Here is a 19,651-nt window from a genome sequence, read left to right as displayed (position 1 = left end):
TTCAGAGCTTTGGTTAAACAGATCTGTCATCTTTGTGCAAACATGTTGCCATTTGACCACAATGGCAGCCTTTTAAGGTCATGGATGACCACAGAGTTTTAAAGTTGGGCTCACTCTTCACTGCCCTTTTTAACACTGAAGCACCCCAGGACCCGCCTCAATGTAGAACCAGCCTTGACTCAAAGCCAGTGAATTCAAATATAACTACCGGTTCACAGGGAAATAGAAGCTGGTTACACTAAGAAGTGACTTCTATTCAACTAGTCCACAACAGCATGGATACCAACTAAGCCTTGGGTTTCAGTCATGCCCGATCTGCTTTCAAGAGGACCAAGACAACGTATTCCAGAAAAAAACCTGAAAATATAATCTTCAGAAAAAGGTAAACCACTCCTTTTCTACTAAGCATTAAGGTAACTTCATTGCTTCAAGCAAGGAGAAAGCAATCACTCAGGGCTTGGGATTTTTATGGCCACAAGAGAAAGTAAAAATCAGGAGCATGGATTTAATTAAATCACTCAAGAAACTAAGCTGGCTGGCAATATGGAGTTTCTTTGCCCTTGATACCCTAAAGTGATGCTTTCTAAGAGATCCCACAAAAAGCTTCAAAACACAAAGTCCCTTATCCTACTGGGAAAGCAACAGTAGCCTAGAACTCTCCCATTTGCTAAGCTTGCTTCAGACTGGAGATTAACACTGTTTGCCTTCTAAAGTGCAGAGTATAAACAAGTCTGGTCAATCTACCAGAGTAAGGAAGATTATTCTTCTTTATTCTCTCAATTCTTCCCAAATACACCACAAGGAATCCTCTTGAGGATGCCCTGGGGGCTTGGACACACACGAGGCCCCACTGATGGAAGGAGCGTCCACGTCACACACAGCACAGGGACAGCAGGTGCGAATCTAAAGCAATTTTAAACCAGAGAACTCTGCCCGCAGGCGCGGACCATTCCACAGGTCACTCGGATCTACTGAAATCCCTGGATTTGTCTGCTGTCCAAAAAAAGCCTGGAGAAGGAAACCACTATTTTTGAAAAAACAAAAACAGAAATCAGCCAAAGTACTCCAGAAAACACAGCCAGTCATACTTGGAATGTGACCAAAATGGGTTTCCGATTAAAACATGGGAAGACCCTCACATCAGTTACGGCAATGACTCTAGACTCGGCACAATCCTTAGTCTTGGGAAGAGCAAAACAAAAGTGATCAACTGATGAGGGAAACAAAAAAGTGTCATTCAATAAGAATTCCTCACTTAAAGAAAGAAAAATTGAACATTCACGTTTCCTATTTACAATCCCCCACCACAATTCTACTGAACATTATGTTGCACAGTTTATTTTATTTTCAAGTTACATTTCAAGAAAAGGTCTTTTTTTTTTTTTTTTTTCTCAGCAATATCTCACAATTCCTCGTGATAGCACAGCATCTAAACCATAAACCACTTCCAACCAGATCGTGATTCTCCAGCTATCGGCTTTGGTTTATTGAGGAGAGAAATCCTCAGCTCTGCTGACAGAGACTAAACATAAGCAATTTAGTCCCTTGAACAAAAATTAAGCCACAAGAGCACCCTCATGTTTACCATTTTCTGCGGGACTAAAACTGACACAAGAAAATAGACCATCCGCACAACTTCCACGTAAGTGCTGAGAATTCCAGGGGAGGGCCAACATCCCCTACCCTAGGCTCCAGTGAGAAGCCCAGCAGCTGGAGACTTCTACACTGCCCACGTGTTTCCCAATCTCAACGACCGCACGGAGCTCAGACGTCCCCGTGCCGATGTTTGGAACACGGCATGTTAGTGTCTGTCTTGGAAAGATGTGGATAGGTCATAGTTCCTATAGCATTTTCCAAAGTGGCACTGGAATCACAGGTCCCTTTAGGGTTGGCTCATGATATACTGGAGACCCATTCCAATGGGCGCACAAAGAAAAAAAAAAAAAAAAAAAAGCAGAGTCAGAGCTGAGTTCCCCTTTAAAAGCCAAACACCTACGTCTAGAAGGAGGCTCCCCTAACCTGAGAGCCCTCGCCCTACGGGGGTCCCCCCTGTGGAAACCCTCGGGTCCCAAGGTTAGTTGCAGGGCAGCCAGGTGGGGTAGGGCTGGCTGTAGGTGACCGGAGGGTGGGCCACGTAGTAGTTGCTGAAGCTGCCGTCACTGACGTAGGGCGCGGGCTGGTAGTAACAGGTGACGGTGGTGGCGTTGGGGATGATGTTGTGCTCGGCCAGCACGCGCAGCGCCAGCAGGGAGATGAGGTTCAGGGTCTGCCTGCGCTCGTGGCCCATGAGGCACACGGTGCTCTCGTTCACCACCCTGCGCAGGGTCATGAGGTAGTCGTACTTGCTCCTCTCCTCCTCCGCGAAGTGGTTCTGCAGGTAGGTCTCCAGCTTCCTCTGCTGCTCGAGGATGTCGGGGAAGTCGATGAAGAAGCGGGAGCACATGTAGCGCTCCAGGGTCTTGATCTCGTCCTGGTCGGCGGGCCTGAAGTCCCGCACCAGGAGGTTGCTGTACTTGAGCAGCCCCCCGCCCCGGATCTCCTCGGGGTTCTTGGTGGCGATGAGTCTGTTCCGCAGGTGGGCCAAGGCTTCCTCGAAGTCCCCGTACACGCTCTCCCCGATGACAGCAGGGTGCAGGTGCTCGGAGAGGGGGCAGCTGGAGCAGTCGTAGAAGAAGAGCAGGGAGTCCAGGATGATCTGGAAAGAGTCCACACTGAACTCGAACTGACGCCGGATGGAGTCCACAAATTTCAGCTCCACGTTCCGCCCGTTCTTGTTGGAGAGGGAGATCAGACTCCAGCGGTCAGTGTCCGTGCACACCTTCACCAGCTTCTGGACGTACGCCTCCTTCAGAGTGACTGGGCTGATCTTGAGCTTGTTCACGCCCTCTGGCAGGAAGTTCAGGAGGGAGCACAGGACCACATCCCTGACCAGCTGAAACTCGGCCTCTGTGGGCAGAGCCACGTGAAAGATGAGGTCCAGGTCTTTGCAACCCAACCCGTTGTCCTTGACCAAGACGTGGCCGGCCGCAGAGCCGTTCAGCCGGACGTCCTGCACTTTGATGCCCGCCTCCTCCAGCCGGCCGCGGACCGTCTGCACGATGTCCTTCAGCGTGATCTCCAAGGTGGGGAAGTTGCCTCGTCCGTGGATGGGTACGACCTCGGTCAGGACCTCATGCAGCCGGCTCACCTGGTCCCAGGTGAGCACGCTGAAGGACACGCAGTCGCTGGTACTGCTGCTCTCCTCTGCCATCTTGGGGGATGTTCTTGCTGGGGAAACTGAAAGGGAGGGAAGAGAAACAGAGTTAGGACTCACTTCTATGTGGCAAAGCAGCTCCAGGACTCGGAGGTGATGCTGGTTTCTCTCTGAACACCTTCCTTACTGCAAAGTGGCAAAGAGCACCTACTGCCCGCTGCTGCCGTTGAGGATTAAATGAGTTTAAACATGTTAAGAACAGCGCCTGTGTGGAGTAAGGACAATACACACACAAACTTACCCTACACCAAATCTGACAACTTCGCACTTTTGTTTTCTGTGGGGTTTGTTTGTTTTGCCCGTTTTGTCCGTGTGAGGGTAGGGTCGGGGGTGGAGCCTGTGTGTGAAGGGAAGCAGACAAACTTACTAAACCGAGTAACCTAAACACAACATTATTCAACAGAGGGTCTATAGGTTTTGCTAGTTTTCCTTGTTTTCCACGGAAATCACCTCTCCTGCTTTTGGCTCCCTAACTGCATCCTGAGCTGGTTGATACCTCGGCTACAGTGCCCACACAGAACACAGGATCCACAAGAGAAGCTTCCTTCTCTTCGTGAACAGGTGGATTCTCAGCCCTGGGCTTGGTCCTGCTAGAATCAAATACGCCGATATCCTCTTCACTTACGGGAGCTGTCTGCCTCGTAACAAACAATCCTGTTATCCAGGGTAGGACCAAGGAGGTGTCTGAATGACAAAATTCCTGAGTAACAAAGGGTTAGGTCAGCTAAGCAGTGGAACCGCTCTGCCCAGCAAGGAGGCCCCACACAGGACGTGGAAAACCTCCTCAGGGCAGTGTGATTTTTCAACTGTATTTTGAAAAAGAATCCCTTCAGGAGAGAACAAAGAATCCCTCCCAAGGAGAACAAAGTTAGCACTCAGTACTAGGAGAAAAACGTGCTTCTCGCACATCACCAGCTAGAACCACAAGGTTACCAAAGTAATTTTCAACTAAGTTATATTGTTCAGAAAATGAAACAACAGATTCCCTGGAAATGCTAATATGGAATAACAAAAACGGATACATTAGAAAGTCCAGGTGCTGTGGATCCACGTGGGTCCCACATTAGCTAGATGGATGTAAAAGGCTGAGGTGCTGTCTTCAGACTTCACTGCAAACAGGAAGTTTTGCCACCCTCTTCACTCTTCTGACTTGCTAGACACACAAAATCCATCCCAATGACCTGCAGCTTCATTGTTTGGACGCGGCCGCCTTTGAAAGCACGTCCAGCATGCACAGTCCTGGGGTTCCAACTTGGGTTTTTAGTCTTGCACTGGTGCCAGGGACCCTCGCCTTATCTATAGAGCTCAGATCAATGGGATGGTTGTCGATCCATGTTGGGGGCACCACTGGACACACCAAGACGAGCTTTCCAGGAGCTGGTCATCAAGGAGGAGGGTGAGAACACAATGTCTCAATATGAGGCAGTGGGTCGGCGAAAGAAAATGTACTATGAAGGCAGAAGAAGTGTCAGTTGATCGGGGCGAACAGGAAGGCCACAGAGGAGCTCATTTATGGGGCGGGGACACAACCGACAGAAAGGCAACAAGAGCTCTCAGCTGGGGTTGAGGGGCAGACGGCAGCCGAGACCTGACGAGTTGTCCGGTCCGGCCATCATGCGCCTCTTCTCAAGCCAGATCACAGGCTCCCTGTAGTATGTAGGTTAAGGGACTGAATTTGCTTAGTTGGCCATGGGAAAGTAGATCACGTGATTAAAGCAGGCTCCAGGAAGGCCAGTGGGGGATGGGCACTCTTCTGCTTGCTACTGAAGAATACTTGCCAAAGGGGAAGGTAAACGTTTTCCTTCAAACCTGTTTGGACAGCGTTAGAAAGCCCTAGGCTGTCTAGATGATCCTACCAAAGCACTTCTAAGTTAAGGATACCAAGCAAAATTTGTGATGAAATACTTGATGTTTACCGTGGCTGGCCTTTGGTTTCAAGTCAGGTTTGGGACAGTAGAGATCTCTTTTTAATGTGCTCTATATACACTTGGTTCTTTGTGGCCCCTTTAATGATGAGCGTAGCACACATTACACTTGTGCCCACTGCGTAGGGCACTACACAATTAAGTTCAAATGATTACAGAAAGGTATGGCTCCAGCTTTGTTTTGAAACACTGCTAAACTATGATTTAGTGACATTGATTTCTGCCAGGTGTGTTGATTTACCTATAAAAATACAACTTTTTTTACTCTGTGTATCAGCTGTTAGTGTGCTTCCAAGGCTCAGGTTTCTGGTATGGGCATAAGAAGTCACAGCAACAGAGGAGCTGCAATTCAGTCAGTACTTGGAAAAGAAGGAACAATTAATTTTAAGAAAATCTCTAGGAAGAAACTCAATAATGTTGTAGAGGAGAATAGTTGCAGGAATCACTTTTGACTCGTGCCTTTTTTTAAGGACTTGTTAAAAAAAGAAGTCATCTAAAGTCAGGACTACTCCCACCTCTAGAACAGTGGCTCTTAACATTAGAAGCGGGACATCTAAGATGAGGGAGAATCTGAGGAAAGCTATCACTCATTATTGGGGCGGGGGTGGAGGGTGGGAGGTGTAGTACATATGCATGAAAATTTTCACATATTTTAAAATCTCTGAAATTGTAGTAGATTCAGAGTTAGAATCTATTTTAGACTGAAAATTTGTAAGGTTCTAATGGGAGGAGGGGCAGGAATAGCCAGAAAAGTTATTAAAAATTGGAATGGTGTCTACTAGCCTGGTAAGAGATATTATGAAGCTACAATAACTGATAACAGCAATGATATTGGCAGAAAAAGGCAGACAAATAGATGAAACAGAATTTTTTAAATCTAGAATGAAAATCTAGTACATAAGGGGATTTAGTGTATAAAAAGGAGGCATTCAAAATAGTAAAGGGAAATTTTTGAGACATCTGGATAGTTATCTAGATTTTAAAAATAAGCAAGGATGGCTCCTTAGCTTGTGCCAATCTAAGATCTAGATGGATGAATCAAAGACTTAAGTGTAAAAGGATGAAACCCTAACAATACTAGAAAAACATGAAATTTATGTAAATTTACCTAGAGTAGGTATTCCTTTCTAAATCACATAGAAGTCACAAAAAATTGATACATTTGCCTATATAAAAATTAAAACGTCTACATGGTGAAAACACCATAAAGACGTGAGAAGACAAAACCAGGAAAATACTTGTAACATTAGACAAAGCAGTCATTTCCTTAATGAATAAGGAGCTCCTACACATCAGAAATACTAGAACCCCAACATAAAAGAAGGGGCAAAGGACACGAACAGTGGCTCAGACACTTAACATATTCAAACTTACCTTAAGGGATGGGCAAATTTAGACTTCAATGTATCATTTTTATCTATCAGATTGGCAAAGACCAAGAAGCAGACACTTTTGGTACACTGCCCGTGGGTTCCCTCTGAAGAACAACATGGGACTCTCAATTTTAAGTGGACATACCCTTTGGCATAGCAATTCTACTTCTAGGAGGTCCACTTTGGATTTAATCCTGTGAGTATACTTGCAAGTATGCACAAGGATATTCACTGAAGAATTATTTATAAAGCTACAAATAGTCATCAGTAAAGAAAGTTAAATGACTTGATGCATGTATACAACAGGATACGAATGCCTGGAGTTGTCCAAAAGAATGGTGGCTGCTCTGTCTGTATGAATATGAAATGCTTATCAAGATTGATTAATAAAAAAGCAAGTGTGAAACTGTGTGTGTAAAAGCACAAGTCTATGCTTACACAATCAAAAATCTCTGGAAGGATATCCAAGTAGTTCAGCTTACACCAAATACCACTGCTAGGTTGGGGTACAGGGTATAAAGAAAACTTATTTTATCTCTTTTGAATTTGGAACCTACATATGTATTAGTTGAAAAAAGTTAAAATCTTATGAGCCATATTCCAAAATCTCTCCCCTTTGAGCCTTCTAATCTGCTACCTTGTTTAATTCCTTCAATTCCTTTCCTCCTAGCCTTCCCCACTATCCCTGTATCCACGTGCCAAAACCAAATACACTTAGAAGCTTCCCCTCCAAGCCTAAACACTGATCTCTAGTGGGGCAGGCAGAGGAGGAGGGACAACGTTTATCTGGAATGGCTTTTAGTCAATTTTCTACTTTTGTGGTGTTTAAAAGATGATGTCCATTGTTTATCCAAAAAAACCCCAAAACTTTCAAAACAATGGATAAGTCATCTCATCTAGTGTCATTCTATGTTTAGTATCCAAAAATGTTTTCTGTAGTTTTACAAGAATTACTATTTCTCATTTCAGACATATTATTACAGCTATCCTCATGGTGCTGTTGGTTACTGGCTACAGTTGCAAGAACCTTAATAAATGCAGTAAACACTTTTTCAGGAACCTAAGATGCCTATAGTTGGCATTTTCCATGTCAACAACTTCTGACACATGTATGAATAATGGAGTTAACTCTTAGAAAAAAGTAGTCTATATGAAAGCACAGTGCAGAACATGTGCCAAGTCCATGGTATAGTTTTTAATTCTCCCAATTGACTGTGACTTAGATCTGGAGCAGCTCTTGAAGCTATTGAAGGCTCAAATTTAGGCTGAGTTATATTTGTTGTTTAGCTTATTAGAAGAGCCCAAAATAAGTTATCGATGCCTATTAGAAATGAATCCTTTGTTTTCCCTCACCCATCCAAACAATTTCAAATATCAAAAGTACATTTACAGGTTGCTTAGACAAACGTGGTATTACCAGAATAAATCCAAGTCATAGGCCCTTAGTGCTTAGATAACACACCAGAGCTTAGTGTAACAGTTTTAGTTTTAATTAACCACTTGAGATCAACATTGATATAATCCCCATATAAAAGAATCACGTGAAACACACAGTCTCAATTCATGAAAGGCCCTGGTTAAAGGCAAATTCTAATTAGCAGAATTAACAAAATAGTAACTAGAAAAAAAATTAATTTGCAGCCTGGTAAATTCAAACTAAAGTGTTTGATTTCCCTTTACTTGTCTGAGAAGTAGATGCGTTGTATTTTGCACTAGAAACCGGGAAAGGTGGGAACCATGATTTCTCACTGATGTGAAAATTCAGGCACCTTTTTACAAGTGAGGATGGCCAACTGCCTGCTCAGTTTAAGCTACTTAATCTTCTAAAAAGTTTGACTTGTGATGAACGACTATCTCAGGTTCCCTTGGATTCCCTTTTCTTTTAGCATCTGGCTGCAGCAGGAGGATAAAATGCACACATTAGTGGAAAACAAGTTTGTAGAGATGGCAGCAGAAGGTGAGAGGAAAAGACAAACTAAGCCCAAAGAGTAAACCAAGCTCCCTGAGCTTAGCACACTAACTTACCTTTGTTTCCCACTGCCTGGCACACTCAAGGCAGGTTGATCTGAAAACCAGTTTGAGCCCTCATTGAAAAGAAAAAAAAAGTTATTTCTAGTCCTGCTCCCTACCTTATCTAGATCCCAGAAACAAGAGTGACAGAGGCTACGAAAGCATGAGGGGCCTCCGGGTGGGCAACAGGACAGGCAGACGGACAGGTTGGAGATGAATGCTAAGAGCCCTTGTGATACGTCTAGGCCTCACGGTCGAGGGCTGGGGTCAAATCGGCACTGATTTGTTTGCACCTGGCAGTAGTTGTAGAAATGCCCAGAGTTTCCTTGGCATGTGTGGAGATGTACATCCGTGAAGTTAAAGACGGTACAAATTTAAGCCTAGGTCTGTGACATCTGACATGGAAGCTCCAGAAGGTTTCATGGAAATGCTGCAGGGTGAAAGAGGTGCTCTCAGCTATGGCAGCCCAGCTTGCCCACAGACAACTGAGCGGCACCCTTTTCCCCTGACCCTGCTGTGGGCTTAAGAACACAAAAGAAACTCAAACACGTTACAGCGTTCCTTTGATGACAACATGCTGTTCACCGGATGTTACCCCAACGGCCTGGATCTTCCTAGTGACCCTTTCCAGCTCAGGGTCGGAGAACCAGCCATGCGCGGTAGACTAAGACTGGTGACAGACTCCAAGAGAGGTGTGTATGGGGCACAAAGGCCCCTGCCGTCCCCGGCTCCTGGCCCGGGGGGACCCATGCGCCCGTGGCTGCGATCTTCCACACAAACTCTTCTCCTCCGTGTACAACTGAGGGCCCTTTAAGCAAAAAGAAACTACTTCCTTGCCTATAAAAGCTTAGAGAATTTAAGCAGAAGTGAAAGTACATGGCAACACTGGTCATAACATCCCATCCCACCTCTTCCCTCATCTGGCTGAGGGAATGGAAACCACAGCTCTGGGCCTATTTCTTTTTCTCCTACAAAATGAAGGTGTAGAGGTGTGCGGGCAAGCAGACAGAAGAGTACTTAGTACAAGCCACTTCACGTCCACTCCCATTAATCCTCACAAGCGCTCTGAGGAAGCGACAACTGTCCCTTGTACACAAAGAATAAGGATCAGGAAAGATTAAGCAAATTGACCCCAGATCCTCAGCTCTGGACCTAATGTTCTGACTCTTGGAACTGGAAACAACTTCCACCAAGGTCAAGTTCTGCCACTGGTGGGCGGCAGCTGGGGAGAAGGCAATAAGCTCTTCAGCTACAAACCCACACGTACACTGGGATGACCAGTGCTTACTGCTACCAAAGTGATCTTTTCTAAAACAGAAATTGTACTGGCCTTATCCAAAAAATGGAGCTACCTTCTGCCAACTATACAACTGCAACGCCTTGTCTTCCCATCGGCCCTTATCCCCACTGTACACGCTGAAGACAGCAAAGCTTCGGTCAACCAGCCTTTACTGCCTGCTTGAGTGCAGGCTCTTCCTGTAGAGACGGCCACAGCCAGGGGACACCAAATGTGACTAGTTGTTTGGCCAGGTGCCCTATGAGCCACCAAACTATTTGACAATGTCCCAAACAGGCAGCGAGACAGTGCTGTAAGTTCATCTGGATCAACCCATCCGATTCCTACAACAATCCTGTAAGGGAGATACTATTTCCCTACTTTCATAGGTGGGGAAACTGGAGAACAAAGAGGATACACACATTGTTAACTGTCCAAGGACGCACTGCTGGGAAGTGGCAGAAATGGGACTTAGGAGGCTTCCTAGGTGGCAGACAGCTTTGGTATACGTGTTGGGGTGAGGGCAGGGCTTTGAAGGTAAGCTGGTTGTTCAGGTAGTTGTAGGAAGGAGATAGCAATAAGAAGGAAAAAGAGAAGAAAGGTATGAAGCTTTGTTATCAGAGGGTGGGAAAGAAGTTGGCTAGAAGTGTTAAGGCCCCCTGCATGGAGTAAGGCCAGACGGCAAGTGCCGAAAGCAAGGCAGAAGCATTTAGAATGAAAGTAACTAAACAACTGTCAGTACAGAAACTCTCTCCCTCAAAACCATCATGCAGGGGACTTCCCTGGTGGCACAGTGGTTAAGAATCCACCTGCCAATGCAGGAGACACAGGTTCACTCCCTGGTCCGGGAAGATCCCACATGCCGCGGAGCAACTAAGCCTGTGCGCCACAACTACTGAGCCTGCGCTCTAGAGCCCGTGAGCCACAACTACTGAGCCCACGTGCCGCAACTACTGAAGCCCACGCGCCTAGAGCCCGTGCTCTGCAACAAGAGAAGCCATTGCAATGAAAAGCCCGAGCGCCGCAACGAAGAGTAGCCCCCGCTCACCGCGGCTAGAGAAAGCCCGTACGCAGCAACGAAGACCCAACACAACCAAAAATAAAAAAAAACAAATAAAATTGATTCTTAAAAAAAAAAAAAAAAAAAAAACCATCATGGATTTGGGGGTGTATCCAGCCTGATGGGAGCCACCAGAATGAACATAATTAAGTATAGTCATGCGAATGTTTGTTGTAAAGGAACAATGGCTGAAAGATGAAGGCCTAGGATCCTCATTTCTGAGGAAGCTCCAGGATACCAGCCAGGTTGGGAGGCAGTGGTGATTTCAGAGAAAGCAAGTTCTGAAGGGAGAGAGAAGCCAGGAGTGGAAGGAGCTGAGATAGTCAGCTTACCGGGCAAGCATTAAGAGGAAAAAATAATAGCACAGGAGAGAGCTTTTAGGAATGGGCTGATCCTGGTCTGGATCTGCAACTAAGGCACATGCCCTGCTCACAGAATAAAGGAACAGCTGCTGGGAGTCACTCTGGTGGCTGGAAGATCAGGATTGTGAATCTGCGGATGAAGCAACAGAACAAGACACTCCCTGCAGACAAGAGGGTAACTTTATCAGATCCAAGAACAAATAACCCAACTGGAGCTGCAGAGAGAAGGTAGGTAGATTGGCAAGAAGTGATCAGGACCCCAGGGGCTGGCACAGGAAGGAGAGCTGGAACAGACTTGAAACAGAAACAGCCTGGAACAGACTGACAAAGGCCTGCACGTTGAACCTAAGACTGGACACCTGCCCCTTTTCCCACCTGTGTGCAGTCTGACCCTTGAGATCCTTTCACCCTCGAGAGAGAGCCAGGGACTTGGAAGGACCATGGACTTGATATACGTTGCAGCAGATAAGTGGGCAAAAAGGAGAAAAACCAGGGTCAACAGGGATTCAGCCTTCGGCAGAGAAATCCTCCCTTACTCCTTGAATTCCTAGGGAGGTGAAGGTCGAAGTCATCTAGGACCAGAGGGCAGCCTGAGGAAGCCTTTTGCCTGCCAGCTGCCAGCCGTTCGGCAGGGCCCCTGGCCCACCACCTGGGAGGAGGCCACATTCTGGAGACTCTCCCACTGCCCCCAAACGCACTACAGAGTCACAGATAACTGAGACGCACACCTGTGGTTCATGTACCTGGAATAAGAGTTTCGATTAGTAGACAGCCCAAAGCAACAGAACCAGATAAAATGATGCCTTGTTTATTAAAAGGACAAGAAAATGTATTCTTTGTTAACTTTTTGCAAGAAGTTATGCTTACAGCTGCTCGCTCAAACACCCACAAACACACTCTACCTCAGTCCAAAGATATAAGTGCCCCACGCCACAAAGCTGTGCCTGGGGAAAACTGCTCTCAGTCAGTGACACAACAAACCCCGCAGGTGGTCTTTTCTCACTCAGCTCCAGCACATTCAGCCAGAGGCCTCAACCTGTTTTCTCAGCGTTATCAGTATCCTCCTAGCCATTCAGCACTGATGTGTACTAGAGTCTAAAAACTTGGTTCAATTCCCACGGCACTGGGGATGCTGCCTGAGCCAAAGGCAAAGAGTGTCCCGGACGGAAGCAGAAGCGGGAAGAGAGGCCAGTGCCCCCTCGCTCTGCCCAGGCTTTCCCAGTGGGAGGGCCCTCACAAGCGCTCCCTCCCCACTGATGCCAACATACAGCCTTCACGGTTATCAATGCCTGGGCCCCGTCCACAGACACCCGCCCCGAGACGACTCCATACAGAAAACTCTTTCCTGTCTTTCAAAATAGGACGCTTAAGTAAGTGTGGTTGGAGAGATAACGCTGGAAGAACTCATGCTGTGGCAGCAAAACAGCATGAGACAGAATAAAAACACTGTCCCGGATGTTGTAACAGGGACACCACAGAGGTTCAAGTGCTTAAAGGAATACCCTGAATCGTTGCAAATGTAAGTATTAACAAGGTCAGAACACAGATATCTCTGGATGGGAGAGAGGCATAGAAGCCTTGATTTTTCCCAGGTGTCAGCATGATTAAGTGCTACACACTCAACTTGAACTGGAAATAATCCTTGTTGCTCCTGGGTACCTCTCTCCCTTCTACCAAATGCCTCTTTCTAAATCAGAGATGTTACCAGTCTGAACTCATTTAAAGAGATCCCCAGAGCTGGCCCTACAGTTTTAGAGACTGACTAGGCTGAGAAAAATTGGACAATTCCTAGGAGACTTTACCATAAAGATGAACACGTTTACATACAATCCGTAGGGTTTAAGGGCTGACAGCCTCCAGGTTTAATCAAGGGCTGTGTCCACAAACTAATTTACCATCTAACTTTCTAGTTTAGAGCTTTGAACTGTTGTTAGTTGTCCAAAAGGAGGACCTCAGTCAGCTAAAGGCCCCACCTCATCACCAGCAGCGTCCCGTGGGCCTTATCAGGAAAGGGACCAGCACTCTCCGTTGCTCAAATGTAGCATTTCTCCAACTTTGGCCATATACCCCCCTTTACCGATACCTAAGCATGAGCTGCCTCCATTTCAGTGAGGATGCTAATTACAGACAGTTCCATCCCAGTTTTAGTTTTGCATAGAGCCTTCCCTGCAGAGTTAACTTTCGCATAGCAGGTACCTGACCTCCAGGTACTGAGCATGGCGGCAGCCCAAGTGAACATCACCAGGCTCAGTGGTCCTTCTGACATCATCACAAATACTGCTAAGAACAGGAACTCGGGTAGGAGGGCAGGGGAGGGGGGGAAGGAGTGGAGGGGTAGGATTAAAGTGAAGGAGCGAGACCATGGAGTGGTAGCTACTTCTGCACCAACTGCACATGAGGAGGCCAAACCGCCTCGTCTTCGGCGTCTTCACCTGTGTGAGCCGTACAAGCCGTGCATGTGTCTCACTGGGATGCTTATCACCAAATTAGCATTTACCAAGTCACATGCTGCTGTTATCAGGCATCTTGTAGACACCTTTCACATGAAAGTTATTTTCTCTCCCATTTTCAAAGTTTAATTGTTGATAAGTTTTAATTGTTGGTAAATTGTTAAGAGTCCTGGTCCCCTGCCAATCTCAGAAGATTTTATCTTCAGTGCTTCGAAATTCTGTTATTACCTTATGATTATTCTCTAAGAAACTACAGAAAAACAAGAGAACAAGCACTGGACTAGGACTCAAACATCCTGTGTTTCAGTGTCAGGTCTGACTCACACAGTGAATGATTATCAGCAGGGGGGCCACAACGACTGAGCTTCCTTTCGTTCTGTCAGATGTCTGAGTACCTACAACATTCCGAGCACTGTTCTAGGAGCTTACGGTCTATCGGGAAGCAAGAGACCAAGATCTCTGCCCCTGAAGAGCTTAGATCCTAGCTCACACTCTCCCTCCAAAACCTCGTGTTATTAACTCTTGCCTCCCACGCGAGGAGAATCGGGATTTGACAGTGAAACATTTTTGCAGATGGTCTAGATCTGTGCCACCCAATTATGTATCCACAAGCTGTTGGGCGCTTGAAATGGGACAAGTCCAAATTGAGATGTGCTGTGAACGTAAAATACACACTGGATTTTGAGGACTCCGTACGAGGGGGAAAAAAGTAAAATAACTCATTAATATTTTTATATTGATTACAAATTGAAAAGATAGTATTTGACATGATGGGTTAAACAGAATTATGTTCACCTGCTTATTTTTACTTTTTAATGTGACTACTAGAAACTTAACTGCGACTCATATTTCTACTGTCCTTCTTACAATGAAGAAACTGAAGAGGTAGAACCTAAAGGGGCAGTGGCGCTTCCAGGACCAGAACCCAAGTGTCCTCACAACTAAAGCAGCCTCAGAAGCAGGGAGGGGGTAAGGATGAAGACAACAAAGGGTCTGGGCAAGGGAGATAGCAGCAGCGCCAGTGCCCCACCCAACACCCCCAGGGCCGGCACCTGGACACACAGCAGGTGCTCAGTTAGCGCCCACTTCGTCTCTGCATGTGGGTCAGCAGCCTTCCCAGGACTGGCCAAGCCCACACAGAGTCAGCCGGCTGCGGTGGTCCCGATGCCCACCTCCTCAGCCGTCGCAGCTCAGGGATAAACAGGGTGTGTCTGGAGGATAAGGGGTAACCAGCCAGGCGAGGTGGAGGATTACCCCTTCTCCCACCCTGGTAAGGGCTATGCAAGGTGAGAGGAGCTTATGACAACACGAGAGGGTGGGAGCAGTTCAAGATTCATGGATAATTTTCTTCTCAAAATGTGTTTACAGGGAGCAAATATAGAGACAGAACCTTTTGCGCTCATCCAATTTAAGATAAGGTTTGAAAAAAACTAGAAAATAAGGTACAAGGTAGAACTGTAAAGAAGTACTGATGAGAAGAGGCGTGGGATAAGGGGATCCCCAGATAGGGTAAGATCAAGACGCCTCTGAGAAGGGTCCAAAGCTGGATTAAAATAAAGTTTGGTGAGGAAGAAGGAGCATTAACTTGCTCACATATTTGAGTGTGTATGCCATGAGGCAAGGTAGGTCAATTAGGAAGGGAGGTCAGGAAAGAAGAGAAGGTCAGAAAGGTACAGGTCCTCAAAGGAGCGCATCTTCTAGAGGGAGGGGCAGTTCCCGTGAGCCCTGAAGGTGTTGGAGGTGCCGGGATGCAGAGCTGCCCAGAGGCAGGGAGAGGCGCTGGGCTAGCGTTCTTGTGGAGCTGCTGTCTGCAGCCCTAAACCAGGTCAGCGACGGCAGCGGGAAACAAAAAGTTAAAAAGAGAAAGACTCAGCAGAACGAGCACCCAAGTGAATGCGGAGAGAGAAAGGCTGAGTGCGCGTTGTGAGGCCGTGCTGGGGCGGATGGGCAGCGGGAAGAGCCTGGAGGGCGCGGGTCTGGAGCTCAGCCTGAGGAGTTTCAGCTGTCGGCCAATTAGTCGTCACTGCTCCTCGCTCCAAACCTACACCCCCGAGGCCTCCGTTTTTAAAAAGGCCCCGAAGCCACTCAGCATTTTGGGCCCGGAGCTTGCGATCCAAAAATGTGTGCCAGCACCCTGGCCCATCAGGACGCCATCTCCTGAAGTGTGCTTCAGGCACACTTGGCAGTCGGATGCCAGCAGAGCACTGGATCCAGTTAACAGGCACTCCTTCGGAGTGCCAGGTCCTGCACTGGGCATTCAGCAATGAGCATAGACCCCTGCCTTCCTGGGGCTCACACACCAGTGGCTGCAACAAACCGGCAAAACCCGAGTGCCTCAAGGACATTCTGAGGCGGACCCAGCTCCTCTTGCATCCAGAGCATTTCCACAGGGCTTTTCACATACCATTCCCTTGGCCTGCTTGGCACCTGGCACAAACTACTACCTAGGAAGCACTTAACCACTTACGGACTCAGTCACTGTTATCCAAGAAATAAACACTTTACACAGTTGGGTGACCAAGACTCCCAAAGGCTCCGAGACTAAAAAACATCCTACACAGAGAGTTGCTTAACATCAGCAATTATTTCTTCACATTAGTTTTTCCCTATTGTTCCAAGAGGTTCTGCAAATAGTTCTAGAACAGGCTACAGGGCCCAGCTGTACAAAATCTATTAATTCTAAACAATTCATAAGGCTTCCTTACACAGTTGGGCTACACAAAGATGCTTCCTCTAAACCATTTAAATTTCAAACATAAGCTTCCTTATTAATGCATGTAGTGAAAAGATAAAAACGTTTGAAACCAGAAATTCCACAAGCATCACAAGAGGTCAGCACTACTGCTGTACCCAAGTGGCTTTAAACACATGAACATTTCTTTAAACACAGAGGTGTCTGCTTCATCATAATACTGCTTATGCCCATTTATTTAACATGTTACAATCAAAACACCAAGATGGCAGAAAGCACTTTTCTATATTGCCTTGTTTACCTCAGTGACAACACATAAAAGCAATGGACTTTATCTAACCAGAGTAATGTTTTATCCCAAGTAACACCTCAGACTCTGCATTGCTTCCCCTTAAGCCCCGCCCCATCCCCCCCCACCCCAATAACAACAACAACAGATACACCCCAGAGTCCCGTGTGAGACCGAGAAACCCAAACCACAGCATCACAAGTTTAACTTAACTCATGAAACTAGTCCCGGGCATCCATAAGATGTTTTCTCGGCAACACAAAAAGGGTTTACCACGTCCGTTCGCTGCTCTTGGCTTGTCATTCTTTAGTGACTGACACCATGCACAAAACATATCAAAGATGAAAATGAAGACAGGGTACTACTTAGCTGAGCAGTTGAAAAAATAATGGCATTTTCTAATTTAGTATCGAACGTGCCCAGTTTCTGGCACTGGGAGAACAAGGACACTACAGTCCACTCTAAGTTATCTTTACTGCGGCGCAGTTCCTTGGACTCTCAGAAGTGCGAGGACTTCTCTGTTCTGATGGGTCGTGCGTGATGTGCACAGTCTGGCCTGGCCTTGAGCACTGGGGGAAGGCAGGCTCAGTGGGGCACTACTGGGAGGTGGGGCAGGGGAGCTTCTGCAACTCAGGATGTGATTTCGGTGGCTACTTGTACTCACAGGCGAGCTGAGCACATCAGTAGGCAGAGCCATAGGTGCTCAACCAAATCACGGTCATTCTGACAAACAGGCCAAACACCAACCCTTTCCTTCAGTTACCCCAACTTAATCTCTGGATACAAGGCGGGTATTGTGGAAGAAATTCAACATACAGAGTGCTGCTGTTCGCTCTATGGACACACACTAACTTATGAAATTAGGGACCTTTGTTTGGGGTAACAATTTAGAGGCCTTCTGGCAGAGAAAAAAGTTTTTTTTTTAACTTTGAGGTTAAATTTACCCACAGCTACCTGAAAAATTATATATAATCTACCAAAATCTGCTTTCTAAAAACTCTTTTATTGAGAATAAATGGACTCTAAAGATGTGGGTATACCTTAAGACACAAGGTTTCAGTTATCTCAGGTAAAAGCTTGACTCCAGAGATACTAAGCTCTCCATCTTCACAAACAAGAATGTCGAAGGGCAGAACCCCTGCTGGTCCAGCTCAGAGCTTCCCTGAAAGGGAAGAGAAAAGTCAGCGTTCTCTAGTCCCCACCCTAACCCCTTCGATGGCAGGGTCTCGGGGTCTCCAGTTCGGGTCTCACTCCCTCGGTAACACCTCTGGGGGTTTAAGAAGGCACAGTTCCTGGTAAGCGCTCCTACCACCCTGACGGCTGCCTGGCTTGCTTCCCTGCCAAGTTACTCACGTTGAAAGGTTAGTGTAGCCAACAATGGCCACTCACATCCCCCCTGCAGGGCAGCTGGGCCAAGCCAGAAGTCTACTTCAGGAGGATTTAATAACCTTCACTTTATTTCCTGGGGAGGTTCAGGCTCCCAACCCACCTACCGAATATCCTGAATACCAACTGTCACAATACAAATGATTACAAAGTCTTTATAAACGCGTACTGTAATAAGTGCACTTGAACAGTCCACGGTTTGCATGCTGTAACTCCATAACAGATAAACAAACGTTAAAAGGCAGCAGGTCCCTACTTAAGACAAAGATTTAGTCAGCCCTGCAGAAGTCTTCCTCCGGACAAAAACAAAAAGGGGGGGGGGCGGAAGGGAACCGAGCTGATCCTTCCCGCGGGGTCCAGCCCTAACGGTCGGTTCTAGTGAGCCCGGCTCAACTCGCGTTCTCCAGAGAAACTCGCCAGGCATTTCCCCGGAAGTCCTCCCTTCCTTCGAGGTAGCGTCGTTTTGTTTTCTCCGGCAGGCGTTCTGCGTTTAGGTGTACAGGCTACCAACCTGTACTCGTCAGGTTCGTTCCCCTCCTCCGACTCCCTCCCACCGCCGCGATCTGGACTGCGACACCTCCTGGGCACCGTGCCCCTAAGCCGCCCGCGGCCCCGCTAGCCGAGTCCACTTAACGGCCGTGGCTTTCAGACTACAGGCTAAGCAACTTTCACTCCTCAAAGGGGAGGAACCAGGTCACGGACGCAGTATTCCCGAGAAGTTTCCGAGAGGAGCGCAGCGCACGAGTCACTCGCTTGGATCACTTTGCGGCTCTCGGTGTCCCCAGTCTAGAGCGAGTGCAGGAAAAGTTAGGGATCTCCGCCCTCTCCTTAAAACCCCGGCCCAGGTTCCGAGCCTGGGGACCACCCCTCCCCTCCCCGGCCAGATGCAGCCCCTGAACGCTGCGTCTCCAACTGCGCCCTCCGAAACCGCCGCCGTCGAATTCGCGCCCGGCCGACCGGCCGAGGTGTGAGCGCCCGCGGGAGCGCCGGGGCGAGCCCGAGAGACCGCAAGCAAGGCACGGGTGGGGCGGGCGCCGTCGGACCCGGGGAAGGTGCTGAAGGCCCCCATCACACACTCTTCGGCCGCCCGGCCCGCGCCCGGCCAAAGCGCAGCCTGCGCGATGCGCGGAGCAGTAACTCGCTGAAGTTTGCCAGACCCGGCCGAAGTCTCTGGAAAGTTGTAGCTCCCTCTCGGAGCGTCTCGCCTGGCCCTCGGGGGCGGGCTGTTTAGGGGGCGGGGGTGACGTCGCGGGGGCTGGAGGGAAAGGGAGCACAGGGGCCTGGCACCTGTCCGCACCTCCCCTCTGGCCGCCGTGCCCCCACCAGGCTTGGCGAAGACTGGAGCTCCGCTCGGCCGGGGCAGATTTCCGCCCCCCCACCACCCCGAGGGCAGAACTCGCGGCTCTCCGGAACCGTGCATCCTCGCACCTTTAGAGGAGGGGGCCGTGGACTCACCTGGGCAGCGGCGGAGGAGACCACAGAGGCAGGTCCTTGGCGTGGGCAGCCCCCAGCAGGAGCGGCGCGGTCACTACAGCCCCCAGGCAGCGGCACAGAGTGAACCGTCCTGCCGCCGCC

The 19,651-nt window shown here is 47.9% G+C and overlaps 1 protein-coding gene across 3 annotated transcripts; it reads right to left on the bottom strand.

Moving 5' to 3' along the window:
- Positions 1-1,372: 1,372 nt before the first annotated feature.
- Positions 1,373-19,651, bottom strand: TENT5C (terminal nucleotidyltransferase 5C). Of its 3 annotated transcripts, XM_036855260.1 has the most exons (3): positions 19,532-19,651; positions 3,495-3,590; positions 1,373-3,276 (listed from the first exon to the last, which is right to left on the bottom strand). In XM_036855260.1, exon 3 carries the CDS (start codon positions 3,248-3,250, stop codon positions 2,075-2,077), a length of 1,176 nt encoding a protein of 391 aa, XP_036711155.1. In that variant the 5' UTR covers positions 3,251-3,276; positions 3,495-3,590; positions 19,532-19,651; the 3' UTR covers positions 1,373-2,074. The 3 variants fall into 3 exon arrangements, with proteins under 3 accessions (XP_036711155.1, XP_036711169.1, XP_036711164.1); XM_036855274.1 differs by lacking the exon at positions 3,495-3,590; XM_036855269.1 differs by lacking the exon at positions 19,532-19,651 and having other exon boundaries at positions 3,495-10,674.

The sequence above is a fragment of the Balaenoptera musculus genome, chromosome 1 (genome assembly GCF_009873245.2).
Source record: "Balaenoptera musculus isolate JJ_BM4_2016_0621 chromosome 1, mBalMus1.pri.v3, whole genome shotgun sequence".
Lineage (NCBI taxonomy): Eukaryota > Metazoa > Chordata > Mammalia > Artiodactyla > Balaenopteridae > Balaenoptera > Balaenoptera musculus.
Note: the sequence above shows the minus strand (reverse complement) of the source record. Positions and strands in the feature narration are given on the sequence as shown.